Source organism: Salmo salar, chromosome ssa11, assembly GCF_905237065.1.
Source record: "Salmo salar chromosome ssa11, Ssal_v3.1, whole genome shotgun sequence".
Taxonomy (NCBI): Eukaryota; Metazoa; Chordata; class Actinopteri; order Salmoniformes; family Salmonidae; genus Salmo; species Salmo salar.
In genome coordinates this window covers 103912767-103931828 of record NC_059452.1, presented here as the reverse complement: position 1 = coordinate 103931828, position 19062 = coordinate 103912767, and the positions used below count along the sequence as shown (strand labels likewise).

At 42.6% G+C, this 19062-nt stretch overlaps 1 protein-coding gene across 1 annotated transcript in view; it reads right to left on the bottom strand.

Moving 5' to 3' along the window:
• The window catches only part of frem2a (FRAS1 related extracellular matrix 2a), a 243133-nt gene that overhangs the window by 123856 nt on the left and 100215 nt on the right, over positions 1 to 19062 (bottom strand). The window contains exon 5 of the mRNA XM_045690232.1: positions 5078 to 5308. Within this exon, the coding sequence (XP_045546188.1) occupies positions 5078 to 5308 (231 nt within the window). The remainder of the gene's footprint in view (positions 1 to 5077; positions 5309 to 19062) is intronic.

Sequence of the window (19062 nt, the reverse complement as noted above, 5' to 3'; positions counted from 1 at the left end):
ATTCTGTTTATTGTGGCAGCACCATTTCACATCATTTCTGGGTATATGTCAATGTACTTGGGGGATAAAGGTGGGATGTGATTCTGATAAAATGACTACAACGTCTTCGGTCACGATTAAGAAAAATAAGACAAACTAGCCTGATCTAACATTTAGGGAAGGTAGCAGGGCTAACACACAAACTAGCCTGATCTAACCTTTAGGGAATGTAGCTGAAGGCTAACACACAAACTAGCCTGATCTAACCTTTAGGGAATGTAGCTGAAGGCTAACACACAAACTAGCCTGATCTAACATTTAGGGAAGGTAGCAGGGCTAACACACAAACTAGCCTGATCTAACATTTAGGGAAGGTAGCAGGGCTAACACACAAACTAGCCTGATCTAACATTTAGGGAAGGTAGCAGGGCTAACACACAAACTAGCCTGATCTAATCTCTAGGGAAGGTAGCAGGGCTAACTAACACAACAACTAGCCTGATCTAACCTCTAGGGAAGGTAGCTGAAGGCTAACACACAGACTAGCCTGATCTAACATCTCGGCAAGGTAGCTGGGCTAACAAATGAACTAGCCTGATCTAACCTTTAGGGAAGGTAGCAGGGCTAACACACAAACTAGCCTGATCTAACCTTTAGGGAATGTAGCTGAAGGCTAACACACAAAGACAGATGCTGTCCACATCATTAGCCTAAGTTATACAAAGCTAATACAGCAAGCCCATATCTCATACCTTTAGAGGGAGTAAGGATGAAGATAGCTCCTAGCAATTATGGAAAAATATCCCCAGACTCTCGAGAGGGAAGTTAATAGAAAACAGACAGACAAAGATAGTCGTTGTTGTAACTGAATTAAGGTTTAGCCTGATGGTGATGACCATCTACTGTTTAGATTGTAGGCGGACGCAAAGATGCCGTTTGTCAGTCTTTATGATTTTAGAGGAGATAGGCTATACAGGGCATGTTATTCAGATGGATTGTGTTATTGATCTTGAAGAGTCTTGATGCCTTGAACAGGGACTTGACTCAGTAACCAGCTGGTTATTTATGTAAGATAGATGATAGGTAAGTTTGGCTTGTAATCAATGACGCATACCGGTGGTCGCTGTTGTGAGAGTTGTTGGCGTGCTCAATTCACCAAATCTGTCTGGGTGAAGGACCCGGTTTGAAAGGAGGCACCCTCAATGGCTGCTCGTATAAATACCTGGCCATAGAGTTATATCGAGGGCACAACTTCCACAAGTGCCCTCCGTCTTCACGTGACCATAGAGTTGGGTAGAAGGCACACCTGCCACAAATGCCCTCTCCCCAACTCCACTCCACCGATCAGGGAATTCTGTACAGTCATTAGCCTAAATTATGCAAGGTTAATCCACATGCCATACACTTTAGAAGGATTAGGCATTCCGCTATCTAGTGTTCTAAGCTAGCGTCCTTGGAAATAAGGGAAGCATCCCTAACTTCTGAAGGGATGTGGTTAAAAGCTAACCGACAGCAAGATAGAGGCAGTCCTCATCATTAGTGAAAGTTGTCCTAGGCTTATAGAGTGTTTTCTCAACTTTCGAGGGAGCAAGGCAATACACAAAGACCCCTCACAATTAGAGAAACCCTCAGAGAGGATAGCTAGCACACAGAAACATAGAGACAACTTTCATCTTTAGAGTACTGCTAGGTTAATATAGCATGCCCTGAGGTTAAGACAGACTAGCGAGACAAGCTAACCTATTAAGTGTCCTCACAATTAGGGGGGAAATCAGGAAAACATCACAATATCAACCTAGCCTCCAGAGAGATTAGCTACAGGCTAACAGGCGGAGACCCAAACAACAGAGAGGTTGTAGTCATTAGAGAGGCTAGTGCAGGGCTAACAACAGTCACAGCCAGGGGTTCTCCGGGCCATTAGTTTAAGCAGAAACAGCAGCAAATCTCCTTCACTTTCTCTCCCTCTCTTTTTGCTCTCTCTTTTCTCTCTGTCAAACTTTTTCTGCCTCTCTCTCTTGCTCTTTCTCTCCATCGATCTCTCTTTCTCTCTCTCGCTCTCTCTCTCTCCGCTCTCTCTCTCTGTCATATTACAACAAACCAAGCCCTTCCCTCCATATAACCATAATTAACCCACAGGGGAAGAGAAGAAAGAGAGAAAGGGGGAGAGAGGGAGAGATCGAGAGAACGTGAGACAATTAAAGAGAGAATGGGAGGAAAAGAGACAGAGGTTGAACAGAGAGAGGGAGAAGGAGGAGGGTAGAGAGAGGTTGGATAGAGAGAGGGAGAGGGATATGATGGATAGAGAGAGGTTGAATAGAGAGAGGGAGAGGACGGAGGATAGAGAGAGAGGTTGAATAGAGAGAGGGAGAGGGATATGATGGATAGAGAGCTAGAGAGAGATACAAAAAGAGAAGAAGAAAATAGAAAGAGAGAGAGATAATGAATCAGAGGAGGACTGTGCATAATTCTAAAGGGAATCTCTGTGGTTTATTGCTGCACATGTATAATTATCTAAATATACACTGGAGAGTCAGGGAATTGACAACAAAAATACACAACACAGTAACTAAAAAAGACCACATTTTCTCTCTAGCTGTGAGAGTAAATTAGCTCATTAGTTTGAACCTGTGTGGTAGTCTAGGTAGGCTCCTGTACCATAGCAGGATAACAGAGTTGACTGGTTAGGCTCCTGTACTATAGCAGGATAACAGAGTTGACTGGTTAGGCTCCTGTACTATAGCAGGATAACAGAGTTGACTGGTTAGGCTCCTGTACTATAGCAGGATAACAGAGTTGACTGGTTAGGTTACTGTACTATAGCAGGATAACAGAGTTGACTGGTTAGGCTCTTGTACAACAACAGGGTAACAGAGTTGACTGGGTAGGTTACTGTACCATAGCAGGATAACAGGGTTGACTCGGTATGCTGCTGTACTATAGCAGGGTAACAGGGTTGACTGGGTATGCTGCTGTACTATAGCAGGATAACAGAGTTGACTCGGTATGCTGCTGTACTATAGCAGGATAACAGAGTTGACTGGGTATGCTGCTGTACCATAGCAGGATAACAGGGTTGACTCGGTAGGCTGCTGTACTATAGCAGGATAACAGGGTTGACTGGGTAGGTTACTGTACCATAGCAGGATAACAGGGTTGACTCGGTAGGCTGCTGTACTATAGCAGGATAACAGAGTTGACTGGGTAGGTTACTGTACCATAGCAGGATAACAGGGTTGACTCGGTAGGCTGCTGTACTATAGCAGGATAACAGGGTTGACTGGGTAGGTTACTGTACCATAGCAGGATAACAGGGTTGACTCGGTAGGCTGCTGTACTATAGCAGGATAACAGGGTTGACTCGGTATGCTGCTGTACTATAGCAGGATAACAGAGTTGACTGGGTATGCTGCTGTACCATAGCAGGATAACAGGGTTGACTCGGTAGGCTGCTGTACTATAGCAGGATAACAGGGTTGACTGGGTAGGTTACTGTACCATAGCAGGATAACAGGGTTGACTCGGTAGGCTGCTGTACTATAGCAGGATAACAGGGTTGACTCGGTAGGCTGCTGTACTATAGCAGGATAACAGAGTTGACTGGGTAGGTTACTGTACAGTAATGTTACCTACAGACTACTGCACCTTCATTACCTTAAATGAACTAGAGTCTGAACAGGAAAGTGAGAGGTGAAGATAACGACAGACTGTTATTTAAACTTGTTGATGTTTTCCTTAAATGCAATAATGCTTTGGTAGTTTGATACAGAGAGATATATATATTATACATACAGTACTATGCTATATATCCTATATTATGCTATACTATATTATATTATACTATACTATATTATACTATACTATATTATACAATACTATATTATACGATACTATCTTTTACTATATTATACTATATTATACGATACTATATTATACGATACTATACTATATTATACAATACTATATGATACTATATTATACTATATTATACTATACTATATTATATTATACGATACTATATTATACTATATTATACTATACTATACTATATTATACTATATTATACTATATTATACTATATTATACGATACTATATTATATTATACGATACTATATTATACTATATTATACTATATTATACTATACTATGTGGAAGGACCACCAGAGGGCAGGCTGGACTCACGGATAGTAGCCCAACTAGGCATGTGAGTCAAGGGGACCTGAGGCAATTAAGCACAGCTGATGCTACTAATGACCTATTATCTTTTCCCTACAAGAGAGAGGAGGGAACCAGCAAGATGGGAGGGAAAACCTCTCTCTGGAAGATGGCTACCAAGAGAGAGAAGCTAACCACGAAGAACCATTAAGACGGTGACAAACCCGTGACTTTTGTTGTAGTTTAAAGATAATCGTATTGTGTTCCTGTTTCATCTGGAGAAGAAGAAGATGTATGTTTTTCCTTGGGAGATTTTCAGGAATTATGTTGGAGTGTTTGTATTGACCAAAATCCCTCAATAGAAAACTGTGTTCAATCAAGAAAACCTACTCCTGACTCGCTTATTCCACCTTTCTGCTTTAGAGTGACGCCAAATTACTTGGTCCGCTCACAACTATATTATATTATACTATATTAAACTATATTATATTATATTATACTATATTATACTATATTATACTATACTATATTATATTATACTATATTATATTATACTATATTATATTATACTATACTATATTATACTATATTATACTATATTATATTATACTATACTATATTATATTATACTATATTATACTATATTATATTATACTATATTATACTATATTATACTATATTATATTATATTCTACATACTACATATAACAGCAGTACCAGTGGTGGCTGGTGGACGGAGATATTGGAGGACAGGCTCATTGGCTGGAATTGAATAAGTAGAAGCATAGCAGCAGGAGCAGGGAACTAGTGCTTCCATGACTGGTCAAAGAGTTTCAGAGAAGGAGTGCTGATCTAGGATCAGGTCCTCGCTCTCATTATAAAGAATCCATTAAGATATTAAAAAAAGAGGCTAAACTGATCTTAGATCAGCAGGTGTGTACTAACCGTCGGAAGGGTCCAGTATTTCCACCGTGGCGGTGGCAGGGAATTCCAGTGCTCCCATAACGGGCTCAGACAGAAGGATCCGGAAGGTTTCAGACTGTTCAAAGATCCCATCGGCAAGGATCACAACACGCCATGTGGCCCGCGTCTGACCAGGGTTAAACTGTACCTGCTTCTGGGAGTGACCCTTAAAGTCCTGGTCATTCTCCGCTCTGCCGTTCTGGGTACCAATACCTGGAGGGGAGGGAGAGAGGGGAGGGAGAGAGAGAGGGGAGATAAAAGGTGGCGAGGATGAGATAAGGAAATAAAAAAAGGAAGACAGAGAAATATGAAGGGTTATATGGAAACAAAAGGGAGAGAGAGTAAGAGATGAGGAAAAAAAGGGAGAGAGAGAGAGTAAGAGATGAGGGAAAAAAAGGGAGAGAGAGAGTAAGAGATGAGGAAAAAAAGGGAGAGAGAGAGAGTAAGAGATGAGGAAAGAAAGGGAGAGAGAGAAAAGGTGAGAGGAGGAAGAGAAAGAGAAAAAAGGAAGCAAGTGAGTAATTCACACAATGTTCTCTCTCTCTCTCTCTCTCTCTCTCTCTCTCTCTCTCTCTCTCTCTCTCAATTTGAATTTCAATTTAAGGGCGTCATTGACATGGGAAACAAATGTTAACATGGCCAAAGCAAGTGAAGTAGATAATAAACAAAAGTGCAAAACAATAAAAATTAACATTAAACAAGTTGCAAAATAATAGACATTTCAAATGTCATATTATGTGCAAATATTTAAAGTACAAAAGGGAAAATAAATAAATATGGGTTGTATTTACAATATTGTTTGTTCTTCACTGGTTGCCCTTTTCTTGTGGCAACAGGTCACAAATATTACTGCTGTGATGGCACACTGTGGAATTTCACCCAGTAGATATGGGAGTTTATCAAAATTGGGTTCGTTTTTTTCGAATTCTTCGTGGATCTGTGTAATCTGAAGGAAATATGTGTCTCTAATATGGTCATACATTTGGCAGGAGGTTAGAAAGTGCAGCTCAGTTTCCACCACATTTTGTGGGCAGTGTGCACATGGCCTATCTTCTCTTGAGAGCCAGGTCTGCCAACAGCAGCCTTTCTCAATAGCAAAGCTAGACTCACTGAGTCTGTACATAGTCAAAGCTTTCCTGGTCAGGTATTCTGCCACTGTGTACTCTCTGTTTATGGCCAAATAGAATTCTAGTTTGCTCTGATTTTTTGTTAATTCTTTCCAATGTGCGAAGTAATTATCTTATGATTTTATAATGATTTGGGTGGGTCTAACTGTGTTGCTGTCCCGGGTCTCGCTCTCTCTCTCTCTGAGCCATAGGGAAGTGAGGGATGAGTGTACGTCTGAAGCGTTTCAATAAATATATTCTACATTTACAGAGACGGATTAGCTAACACGTGCGTGCTGGTATAATGACTGTTTTTTTACAGAGACAGCATTCATCATCCTAGCCACATGCCACTAAATACTATTTCTAGAGCTGTCATGTGTTTCTTTTCTAAGCCTTCCATGTATGTTCAAGAAATGATAAAGTGAACACACACACAGTGCATTCATTAAGTATTCAGACCCTTTCACTTTTTCCACATTTTGTTACATTACAGCCTTATTCTAAAATGGATTAAAGTGTTTTTTCCCCCCTCATCAATCAACAGACCCCAGAATTACGAAGCAAAAACAGGTTAAGAAATGTTTGGAAATGTAAAAAAAAAACAGGAAATATCATATAAAAAATATCACATTTACATAAGTATTCAGACCCTTTACTCAGTACTTTGTTGAAGCACCTTTGGCAGCGATTACAACCTCAAGTCTTCTTGGGTATGACGCTACAAGCTTGGCAACACCTGTAGTTGGAGAGTTTCTTCCATTCTTCTCTGCAGATCCTCTCAAGCTCTGTCAGGTTGGATGGGGAGCCTCACTGCACAGCTTTTTTCAGGTCTCTCCAGAGATGTTCGATTGGGTTCAAGTCCAGGCTGTGGCTGGGCCACTCAAGGACATTCAAAGACTTGTCCCGAAGCCACTCCTGTGTTGTCTTGGCTGTGTGCTATGGGTCGTTGTCCTGTTGGAAGGTGAACCTTCGCCCCAGTCTGAGGTCCTGAGCACTCTGGGATCTCTCTGTACTTTGCTCTGTTCATCTTTCTCTCATTCTTGACTAGTCTAACAGTCCCTGCCGCTGAAAAACATCCCCATAGCATGATGCTGCCACCACCATGCTTCACCGTAGGGATGGTGCCAGGTTTCCTCCAGACGTGATGCTTGGCATTCAGGCCATAGTGTACCATCTTGGTTTTCATCAGACCAGAGAATCTTGTTTCTCATGGTCTGAGAGTCTTTAGGTGCCTTTTGGCAAACTCCAAGAGGGCTGTCATCTGCTTTTTACAGAGGAGTGGCTTCCATCTGGCCACTCTACAATAAAGGCCTGGTTGGTGAAATGCTGCAGAGATGGTTGTACTTCTGGAAGGTTCTCCCATCTCCACAGAGGAATTCTGGAGCTCTGTCAAAGTGACCATTGGGTTCTTGGTCACCTCCCTGACCAAGGCCCTTCTCCCCCGAATGCTCAGTTTGGCCAGGTGGCCAGCTCTAAGAAGAGTCCTGGTGGTTCCAAACTTCTTCAGTTTAAGAATGATGGAGGCCACTGTGTTCTCGGGGACCTTCCCTTCCCCAGATCTGTGCCTCGACACAATCCTGTCTCGGAGCTCTCCGGACAATTCCTTCGACCTCATGGCTTGGTTCTTGCTCTGACATGCACTGTCAACTGTGGGACCTTATATAGACAGATGTGTGCCTTTCCAAATCATGTCCAATCAATTGAATTTACCACAGATGGACTCCAATCAAGTTGTAGAAACATCTCAATGATGATTAATGGAAACATGACAGCAAAGGGTCTGAATAATTATGCAATTAAGGTTTTTCTGTTTTTTTAAAGCACTCAGGACCTCAGACTGGGGCGAAGGTTCGAATTCGAATAGGATAACGACCCTAAGCAGACAGCCAAGATAACGCAAGAGCGGCTTTGGGACAAGTCTCTCTCCACCCAGTTTATAAAGTAGAACAGACACTGAGCAAGGACAAGCATTAGCAGAAGGCTGATTGTATATAGTAGAACAGACCCTGAACATGGACAAGCTACAAAGACATACCGGCTGGAAAAACATCACCCTATAGACTATCACAAGCTGTAGAAATAACAATAAAATAATAAAATATTAATAATAATAATAACAAAAATAATATTAATAATATTAATACAAATAATAATAACAATAGTAATAAAAATAATAATAACAATAATAATAATAACAACACAAATAATAATAATAACAATAATAATAACAATAATAACAAAAATGCATTTAATAATAATAATAACAATAATAATAACAACAATAATAATAATAATAACAATAAGAAGAATAAATAAGAATAACGTTAACAATAATAATAACAATAATAATAATAACATTCATCATAATAATAATAATAACAACAATAATAATAATAACATTCATAATAATAATAATAATAATAATAATAACAATAATGATAATACTATTAATAATATTAATACTAATAAAATAATAACATTAATAATAATACAACAATAATAATAACAAAATAATAATAATATATGCCATTTAGCAGACGTATGGGTGGTCCCTGGTATACAACCCACTAGCCATGCTCTACCAACTGAGTTACAGAGGACCACAGAAATGGCCACAGTGATATAGACATGAGGGTAACCCTACACAGAATCAGAAGCTATTATTAAGAGAACTAGGGTATTGTGCTTTAGGAAGAACATTAGCTTTCACACCAAGTTCACCCTCACGTCCCCTCCAAGCTCCACAGGGAAGGGAGAGAATAACAGAAATACAACGAATGAACTGAAATGGAACAGAAAAAAAGAAAAGTGCTTCAAAGAAATAGGCCTTGAGTAATGAAAGGAGAGAAACGGAAGAGTGAGATTTCTTCTCTCCATTCCATCTCTCTCTCTCTGTTCCATCTCGCTCACTGTTCCATTTATCTCTCATTGGGGGGTCTCTTCCCACCGTTAGCACACCTCCACAGGCAGAGGAGAGGGGGATGAGAGGGGAGGAGGGTAAGTAGAAAGTAGAAAGAAAGGGTTCAGGGGAGGTGGACTACAGTCTTACAAATAAAGGTGCAAGTTGGAACCAAATAAGGTTATTGAGAGCGATGCCATAGGGGAACCATTTTAGGTTATCTGAGGAACTATAGATCAGATGGTTCTTTGAAGAACCATACAAAAATCTAAAAAAAGAAATGTTTAGGCCTTTCAGGACCGGAATTGAATAGCCCTGCTGTAGAGTTTTAAGACTTACAGTATGTACATGTTTCCCAGGATTCACCAAGTGAGATCCTAAGGGAATAGGTTTTCATTCAAATGTGATTCATTAAGACAGTACAAATACATACATCATAAGGCCTTCTTTTGAGGGCCTAGTTTTACCCTAATACTAGTGATGTTATGTTTGATACCGGAGCTCAGAGACACGCATTGAAATCACTACGCAGCTAAATTAGAAGCAGCGTGCCGATACACGTGTCACTTTATCAGAAGTACGTCATCAATGCCGTCAGAAACTTCGTTTAATCACATGCTTTTTTTCCAAACTATGTTTTTGCAAAATGCGAGATCCCACTCGTTTTGCTGTAGTTCTGGTGCTTTCTTCGATTCCAAGTGGCTTTCAAACACCAGCCTCTACTGGACACTATATTGACAAATATAGACAGGATATTTCATGTTTCACCTTAACAGTAGCTTAGCAGGTAGAGCAGGGAACCATGGAACATTCAAAGATATCAGGGTATGAGGTGGAATCCTGTTGAAGACACAATATTTAGTTAAAAAAAATGAAATGTGAAAACCACACTTTCTGCTCTGTTGTTCAAATAATTAGTTTTATTTAGTGTAGTATAGCTTCTGTTTTAAGCATTCTAAAAAATGCCATAGATTCTGTTTTAAGCATTCTAAATAATGCCATAGATTCTGTTTTAAGCATTCTAAATAATGCCATAGGTTCTGTTTTAAGCATTCTAAATAATGCCATAGGTTCTGTTTTAAGCATTCTAAATAATGCTACAGCTTCTGTTTTAAGCATTCTAAATAATGCCATAGATTCTGTTTTAAGCATTCTAAATAATGCCATAGATTCTGTTTTAAGCATTCTAAATAATGCCATAGATTCTGTTTTAAGCATTCTAAATAATGCCATAGATTCTGTTTTAAGCATTCTAAATAATGCCATAGATTCTGTTTTAAGCATTCTAAATAATGCCATAGATTCTGTTTTTGAAGGCAGTTTTTGAAAAAATAGTGAACTTGAAGGCACAAGAAAGAGAAACATGATGTACAATGGAAACCTGGTATTCCACCTGATTATAGACTACTAAAGCCAACGACCTATCGCTGCGCCACGGTTTGGATGAAAACCAAAAACGTCTATCTGATAATCAAACGCTGCTATTTATTGCTGACCAGCAGATGTCACTAATATGCAATGTGAACAGATAATGAAGCTCCGCGTAGTGAACGGTTTTTATCGGTACAATTTGGTGAAAGCGCCAAAGCCTTCAGGAAGGCTCGGTTTCCCGTCACTACCTAATACAGTGGCCTGAAACTCATAATTTACAGGCCACATCAGGCCTGTAAATCACATTGTGCTGGCTTGCAAAGTGATGTGTAATTATTATTGGAATCCAGCAAGAGTGGGGATATCCAACATTTTTTATTTGTTTTTTTATTCACCCGCAACCGGCATTTAGATTGACTGCCAGGGTTGGGAAGATATGAGACTCTGGACTGGGCCAGGTTTCATCCTGGTTACCCTGGACTGGGACAGGTTTCATCCTGGTTACCCTACACTGGAACACGTTTCATCCTTGTTACCCTACACTGTGACAGGTTTCATCCTGGTTACCCTACACTGGAACACGTTTCATCCTGGTTACCCTACACTGGAACACGTTTCATCCTGGTTACCCTGGACTAGGACAGGTTCCATCCTGGTTACCCTGGACTGGGACAGGTTTCATCCTGGTTACCCTGGATTAGGACAGGTTTCTTCATCCTAGTTACTCTGGACAGGGACCGATTTTTTCATCCTGGTTACCCTGGACTGGGACAGGTACCTTAATCCAGGTTACCATGGACTAGGACAGGTTCATTCATCCTGGTTACCCTACACTGGGACAGGTTTCATCCTGGTTACCCTGGACTGGGACAGGTTTCTTCATCCTGGTTACCCTGGACTGGGACAGGGTTCTTCATCCTGGTACCCTGGACTGGGACAGGTTTCATCCTGGTTACCCTGGACTGGGACAGGTTTCTTCATCCTGGTTACCCTGGACTGGGACAGGTTTCATCCTGGTTACCCTGGACTGGGACAGGTTTCTTCATCCTGGTCACCCTGGACTGGGACAGGTTCCATCCTGGTTACCCTGGACTGGGACAGGTTTCTTCATCCTGGTTACCCTGGACTGGGACAGGTTTCTTCCTGGTTACCCTGGACTGGAACAGGTTTCATCCTGGTCACCCTGGACTGGGACAGGTTCCATCCTGGTTACCCTGGACTGGGACAGGTTTCTTCATCCTGGTTACCCTGGACTGGGACAGGTTTCATCCTGGTTACCCTGGACTGGAACAGGTTTCATCCTGGTCACCCTGGACTGGGACAGGTTCCATCCTGGTTACCCTGGACTGGGACAGGTTTCATCCTTGTTACCCTGGACTGGGACAGGTTTCATCCTGATTACCCTGGACTGGGACAGGTTTCATCTTGGTTACCCTACACTGGGACAGGTTTCATCCTGGTTACCCTACACTGGGACAGGTTTCATCCTTGTTACCCTGGGTTGGGACAGGTTTCATCCTGGTTACCCTACACTGGGACAGGTTTCATCCTTGTTACCCTACACTGGGACAGGTTTCATCCTTGTTACCCTACACTGGGACAGGTTTCATCCTGGTTACTCTACACTGGGACAGGTTCCATCCTTGTTACCCTACACTGGGACAGGTTTCATCCTTGTTACCCTACACTGGGACAGGTTTCATCCTGGTTACTCTACACTGGGACAGGTTCCATCCTGGTTACCCTACACTGGGACAGGTTTCATCCTTGTTACCCTGGGTTGGGACAGTTTTCTTCATCATTGTGAAGCTGGTGCATGCAATCACACATTTGACATGTTAGTCATTGAGCAGATGCTGTTATCCAGAACGACTTACAGGTAGTTAGTGCATTGATATTAAGATACAGTTGAAGTTCGAAGTTTACATACACTTAGGTTGGAGTAATTTATTAAACTCCTTTTTCAACCACTCCACAAATTCTTTGTAAACAAACTATAGTTTTGGCAAGTCGGTTAGGACATCTACTTTGTGCATGACACAAATAATTTTCCAACAATTGTTTACAGACAGATTATTTAATTTATAATTCAATGTATCACAATTCCAGTGGGTCAGAAGTTTACATACACTAAGTTGACTGTGCCTTTAAACAGCTTGGAAAATTCTAGAAAATTATGTAATGGTTTTAGAAGCTTCTGACAGGCTATTTGACATCATTTGAGACAAATGGAGGTGTACCTGTGGATGTATTTCAGGGCCTACCTTCAAACTCAGTGCCTCTTTGCTTGACATCATGGGAAAATCCAAAGAAATCAGCCATGACCTCAGAAAAAAAATTGTAGACCTTCACAAGTCTGGGACCACGCAGCCATCATACCGCTCAGGAATGAGACGCGTTCTGTCTCCTAGAGATTAACGTACTTTGGTGCGAAAAGTGCAAATCAATCCCAGAACAACAGCAAAGGACCTTGTGAAGATGCTGGAGGAAACTGGTACAAAAGTATCTATCTCCACATTAAAACAAGTCCTATATCGACATAACCTGAAAGGCCGCGCAGCAAGGAAGAAGCCACTGCTCCAAACCCACCGTAAAAAAAGACAGACTACGGTTTGCAACTGCACATGGGGACAAAGATTGTACTTTTTGGAGAAATGTCATCTGGTCTGATGAAACAAAAATAACTGTTTGGCCATAATGACCATCGTTATGTTTGGAGGAAAAAGGGGGAGGCTTGCAAGCCGAAGAACACCATCCCAACCGTGAAGCACAGGGGTTGCAGCATCATGTTGTGGGGGTGCTTTGCTGCAGGAGGGACTGGTGCACTTCACAAAATAGATGGCATCATGAGGCAGGAAAATTATGTGGATATAATGAAGCAACAACTCAAGACATCAGTCAGGAAGTTAAAGCTTGGTCGCAAATGGCTCTTCCAAATGGACAATGACCCCAAGCATACTTCCAAAGTTGTGGAAAAATGGCTTAAGGACAACAAAGTCAAGGTATTGGAGTGGCCATCACAAAGCCCTGACCTCAATCCCATAGAGAATTTGTGGGCAGAACTGAAAAAGCGTGTGCGAGCAAGCAGGCCTACAAACCTGACTCAGTTACATCAGCTCTGTCAGGAGGAATGGGCCAAAATTCACCCAACTTATTGTGGGAAGCTTGTGGAAGGCTACCCAAAACGTTTGACCCACTGACCCACATTGAGTGTATGTAAACTTCTGACCCACTGGGAATCTGATGAAATAAATAAAAGCTTAAATAAATCATTTTCTCTACTATTATTCTGACATTTCACATTCTTAAAATAAAGTGGTGATCCTAACTGACCGAAGACAGGGAATTTTTACTAGGATTAAATGTCAGGAATTGTGAAAAATGGAGTTTAAATGTATTTGGTGTATGTAAATGTCTGACTTCAACTGTAGCTAGGTGGTAAAACCACATCATCTCAGTCATAGGATGTACATTTTACCTCAATAGAGTATCTATCATCAATCAGAGCTAGTAAGGGGAAGTCAAGAGATAGCTCACAAAAGGCAATTTATGTTATTTTAATTTTATTACGGGGGTGGGGGGAGGGTGCTGTAGGACAATTTAAGATACTCACCAAATGTACGAAAACAAGTACAAACACATACGCCCACGCGCAAGAATACCAAACACATGCACACAGAGGTAAAGTCACACAGTCCCTAAGGCTGCACCAGACTAACCAGGCCCTCCCCCCCACCGTGCTGACAGTACCTCTTTGAACTTCCAGTCAGTAAATAAGAGACTCTCATTCTGCCCTGTAGGATTGTTTACTGTTAACCTGAACAAGCTATCATAATCTCTCTCTACGCACGCACGCACACGCACACACACACACACACACACACACACACACACACACACACACACACACACACACACACACACACACACACACACACACACACACACACACACACACACACACACACACACACAGGCTATGAAGGTTGATAATACTACACTTCCTACTCTAGTTCCTTCTAACTTGTCTCTGTCCTCTACAGTCTGGGTGATGATAGGTGTGTTTCTTTCCTCTCTACAGTCTGGGTGATGATAGGTGTGTTTCTAACCTCTGTACAGTCTGGGTGATGATAGGAGTGTTTCTAACCTCTCTACAGTCTGGGTGATGATAGGTGTGTTTCTTTCCTCTGTACAGTCTGGGTGATGATAGGTGTGTTTCTAACCTCTGTACAGTCTGGGTGATGATAGGTGTGTTTCTAACCTCTGTACAGTCTGGGTGATGATAGGTGTGTTTCTAACCTCTGTACAGTCTGGGTGATGATAGGTGTGTTTCTAACCTCTCTACAGTCTGGGTGATGATAGGTGTGTTTCTAACCTCTGTACAGTCTGGGTGATGATAGGTGTGTTTCTTTCCTCTCTACAGTCTGGGTGATGATAGGTGTGTTTCTAACCTCTCTACAGTCTGGGTGATGATAGGTGTGTTTCTAACCTCTGTACAGTCTGGGTGATGATAGGTGTGTTTCTAACCTCTGTACAGTCTGGGTGATGATAGGTGTGTTTCTTTCCTCTCTACAGTCTGGGTGATGATAGGTGTGTTTCTTTCCTCTCTACAGTCTGGGTGATGATAGGTGTGTTTCTAACCTCTGTACAGTCTGGGTGATGATAGGTGTGTTTCTTTCCTCTCTACAGTCTGGGTGATGATAGGTGTGTTTCTTTCCTCTCTACAGTCTGGGTGATGATAGGTGTGTTTCTAACCTCTGTACAGTCTGGGTGATGATAGGTGTGTTTCTAACCTCTCTACAGTCTGGGTGATGATAGGTGTGTTTCTAACCTCTGTACAGTCTGGGTGATGATAGGTGTGTTTCTAACCTCTGTACAGTCTGGGTGATGATAGGTGTGTTTCTTTCCTCTCTACAGTCTGGGTGATGATAGGTGTGTTTCTTTCCTCTCTACAGTCTGGGTGATGATAGGTGTGTTTCTAACCTCTGTACAGTCTGGGTGATGATAGGTGTGTTTCTTTCCTCTCTACAGTCTGGGTGATGATAGGTGTGTTTCTAACCTCTGTACAGTCTGGGTGATGATAGGTGTGTTTCTTTCCTCTCTACAGTCTGGGTGATGATAGGTGTGTTTCTTTCCTCTCTACAGTCTGGGTGATGATAGGTGTGTTTCTAACCTCTCTACAGTCTGGGTGATGATAGGTGTGTTTCTTTCCTCTCTACAGTCTGGGAGATGATAGGTGTGTTTCTAACCTCTGTACAGTCTGGGTGATGATAGGTGTGTTTCTAACCTCTCTACAGTCTGGGTGATGATAGGTGTGTTTCTAACCTCTGTACAGTCTGGGTGATGATAGGTGTGTTTCTAACCTCTGTACAGTCTGGGTGATGATAGGTGTGTTTCTTTCCTCTCTACAGTCTGGGTGATGATAGGTGTGTTTCTTTCCTCTCTACAGTCTGGGTGATGATAGGTGTGTTTCTTTCCTCTCTACAGTCTGGGTGATGATAGGTGTGTTTCTAACCTCTGTACAGTCTGGGTGATGATAGGTGTGTTTCTTTCCTCTCTACAGTCTGGGTGATGATAGGTGTGTTTCTAACCTCTGTACAGTCTGGGTGATGATAGGTGTGTTTCTTTCCTCTGTACAGTCTGGGTGATGATAGGTGTGTTTCTAACCTCTGTACAGTCTGGGTGATGATAGGTGTGTTTCTAACCTCTCTACAGTCTGGGTGATGATAGGTGTGTTTCTAACCTCTGTACAGTCTGGGTGATGATAGGTGTGTGTCTAACCTCTCTACAGTCTGGGTGATGATAGGTGTGTTTCTAACCTCTGTACAGTCTGGGTGATGATAGGTGTGTTTCTTTCCTCTCTACAGTCTGGGTGATGATAGGTGTGTTTCTTTCCTCTCTACAGTCTGGGTGATGATAGGTGTGTTTCTTTCCTCTCTACAGTCTGGGTGATGATAGGTGTGTTTCTTTCCTCTCTACAGTCTGGGTGATGATAGGTGTGTTTCTTTCCTCTGTACAGTCTGGGAGATGATAGGTGTGTTTCTAACCTCTGTACAGTCTGGGAGATGATAGGTGTGTTTCTTTCCTCTCTACAGTCTGGGTGATGATAGGTGTGTTTCTAACCTCTGTACAGTCTGGGTGATGATAGGTGTGTTTCTTTCCTCTGTACAGTCTGGGAGATGATAGGTGTGTTTCTAACCTCTGTACAGTCTGGGAGATGATAGGTGTGTTTCTTTCCTCTGTACAGTCTGGGAGATGATAGGTGTGTTTCTAACCTCTGTACAGTCTGGGAGATGATAGGTGTGTTTCTTTCCTCTGTACAGTCTGGGTGATGATAGGTGTGTTTCTTTCCTCTCTACAGTCTGGGTGATGATAGGTGTGTTTCTAACCTCTGTACAGTCTGGGTGATGATAGGTGTGTTTCTTTCCTCTCTACAGTCTGGGTGATGATAGGTGTGTTTCTTTCCTCTGTACAGTCTGGGTGATGATAGGTGTGTTTCTTTCCTCTACAGTCTGGGTGATGATAGGTGTGTTTCTTTCCTCTCTACAGTCTGGGTGATGATAGGTGTGTTTCTTTCCTCTGTACAGTCTGGGTGATGATAGGTGTGTTTCTAACCTCTGTACAGTCTGGGTGATGATAGGTGTGTTTCTAACCTCTCTACAGTCTGGGTGATGATAGGTGTGTTTCTAACCTCTGTACAGTCTGGGTGATGATAGGTGTGTTTCTAACCTCTGTACAGTCTGGGTGATGATAGGTGTGTTTCTTTCCTCTCTACAGTCTGGGAGATGATAGGTGTGTTTCTAACCTCTCTACAGTCTGGGTGATGATAGGTGTGTTTCTTTCCTCTACAGTCTGGGTGATGATAGGTGTGTGTATGTCCACCAGCTTGTCTCCTTCCAGCTCCAAGTCCCCACCATCAGGTGTAAACAGGGAAGACAGGTGTAGACAGGGAAGACAGGTGTAGACAAGTGAAGACAGGGAAGACAGGTGTAGACAGGAAAGACAGGTGTAGACAGGGAAGACAGGTGAAGACAGGGAAGACAGGTGTAGACAGGAAAGACAGGTGAAGACAGGGAAGACAGGTGTAGACAGGAAAGACAGGTGTAGACAGGGAAGACAGGTGTAGACAGGAAAGACAGGTGAAGACAGGGAAGACAGGTGAAGACAGGGAAGACAGGTGTAGACAGGGAAGACAGGTGTAGACAAGTGAAGACAGGAAAGACAGGTGTAGACAGGTGAAGACAGGAAAGACAGGTGTAGACAGGGAAGACAGGTGTAGACAGGGAAGACAGGTGTAGACAGGGAAGACAGGTGTAGACAGGGAAGACAGGTGTAGACAGGTGAAGACAGGGAAGACAGGTGTAGACAGGGAAGACAGGTGTAGACAGGAAAGACAGGTGTAGACAGGAAAGACAGGTGAAGACAGGGAAGACAGGTGTAGACAGGGAAGACAGGTGTAGACAGGAAAGACAGGTGAAGACAGGGAAGACAGGTGTAGACAGGAAAGACAGGTGAAGACAGGGAAGACAGGTGTAGACAAGTGAAGACAGGGAAGACAGGTGTAGACAGGTGAAGACAGGAAAGACAGGTGTAGACAGGAAAGACAGGTGAAGACAGGGAAGACAGGTGTAGACAGGTGAAGACAGGGAAGACAGGTGTAGACAAGTGAAGACAGGGAAGACAGGTGTAGACAGGAAAGACAGGTGAAGACAGGGAAGACAGGTGAAGACAGGAAAGACAGGGAAGACAGGTGAAGACAGGGAAGACAGGTGAAGACAGGAAAGACAGGTGAAGACAGGGAAGACAGGTGTAGACAGGGAAGACAGGTGAAGACAGGGAAGACAGGTGAAGACAGGAAAGACAGGTGAAGACAGGGAAGACAGGTGTAGACAGGGAAGACAGGTGAAGACAGGGAAGACAGGTGAAGACAGGAAAGACAGGGAAGACAGGTGTAGACAGGGAAGACAGGTGTAGACAGGAAAGACAGGTGAAGACAGGGAAGACAGGTGTAGACAGGGAAGACAGGTGTAGACAGGGAAGACAGGTGAAGACAGGAAAGACAGGTGAAGACAGGGAAGACAGGTGTAGACAAGTGAAGACAGGTGTAGACAGGGAAGACAGGTGTAGACATGTGTAGACAAGGAAGACAGGTGTAGACAGGAAAGACAGGGAAGACAGGTGTAGACAGGAAAGACAGGGAAGACAGGTGTAGACAGGCACTAGGACAGGGAGGACAGTTGTAGACAGGTGAAGACAGGGAATACAGGCACTAGAACAGGGAGGGCAGGTAAAGACAGGTGAAAACAGGGAAGACAGGTACTAGGACAGGGAGGGCAGGTAAAGACAGGTGAAAACAGGGAAGACAGGTACTAGGACAGGGAGGGCAGGTAAAGACAGGTGAAAACAGGGAAGACAGGTACTAGGACAGGGAGGGCAGGTAAAGACAGGTGAAAACAGGGAAGACAGGTACTAGGACAGGGAGGGCAGGTAAAGACAGGTGAAAACAGGGAATACAGGTACTAGGACAGGAAAGACAGGTGTAGACAGGGAAGACAGGTGTAGACAGGTGAAGACAGGTGAAAACAGGG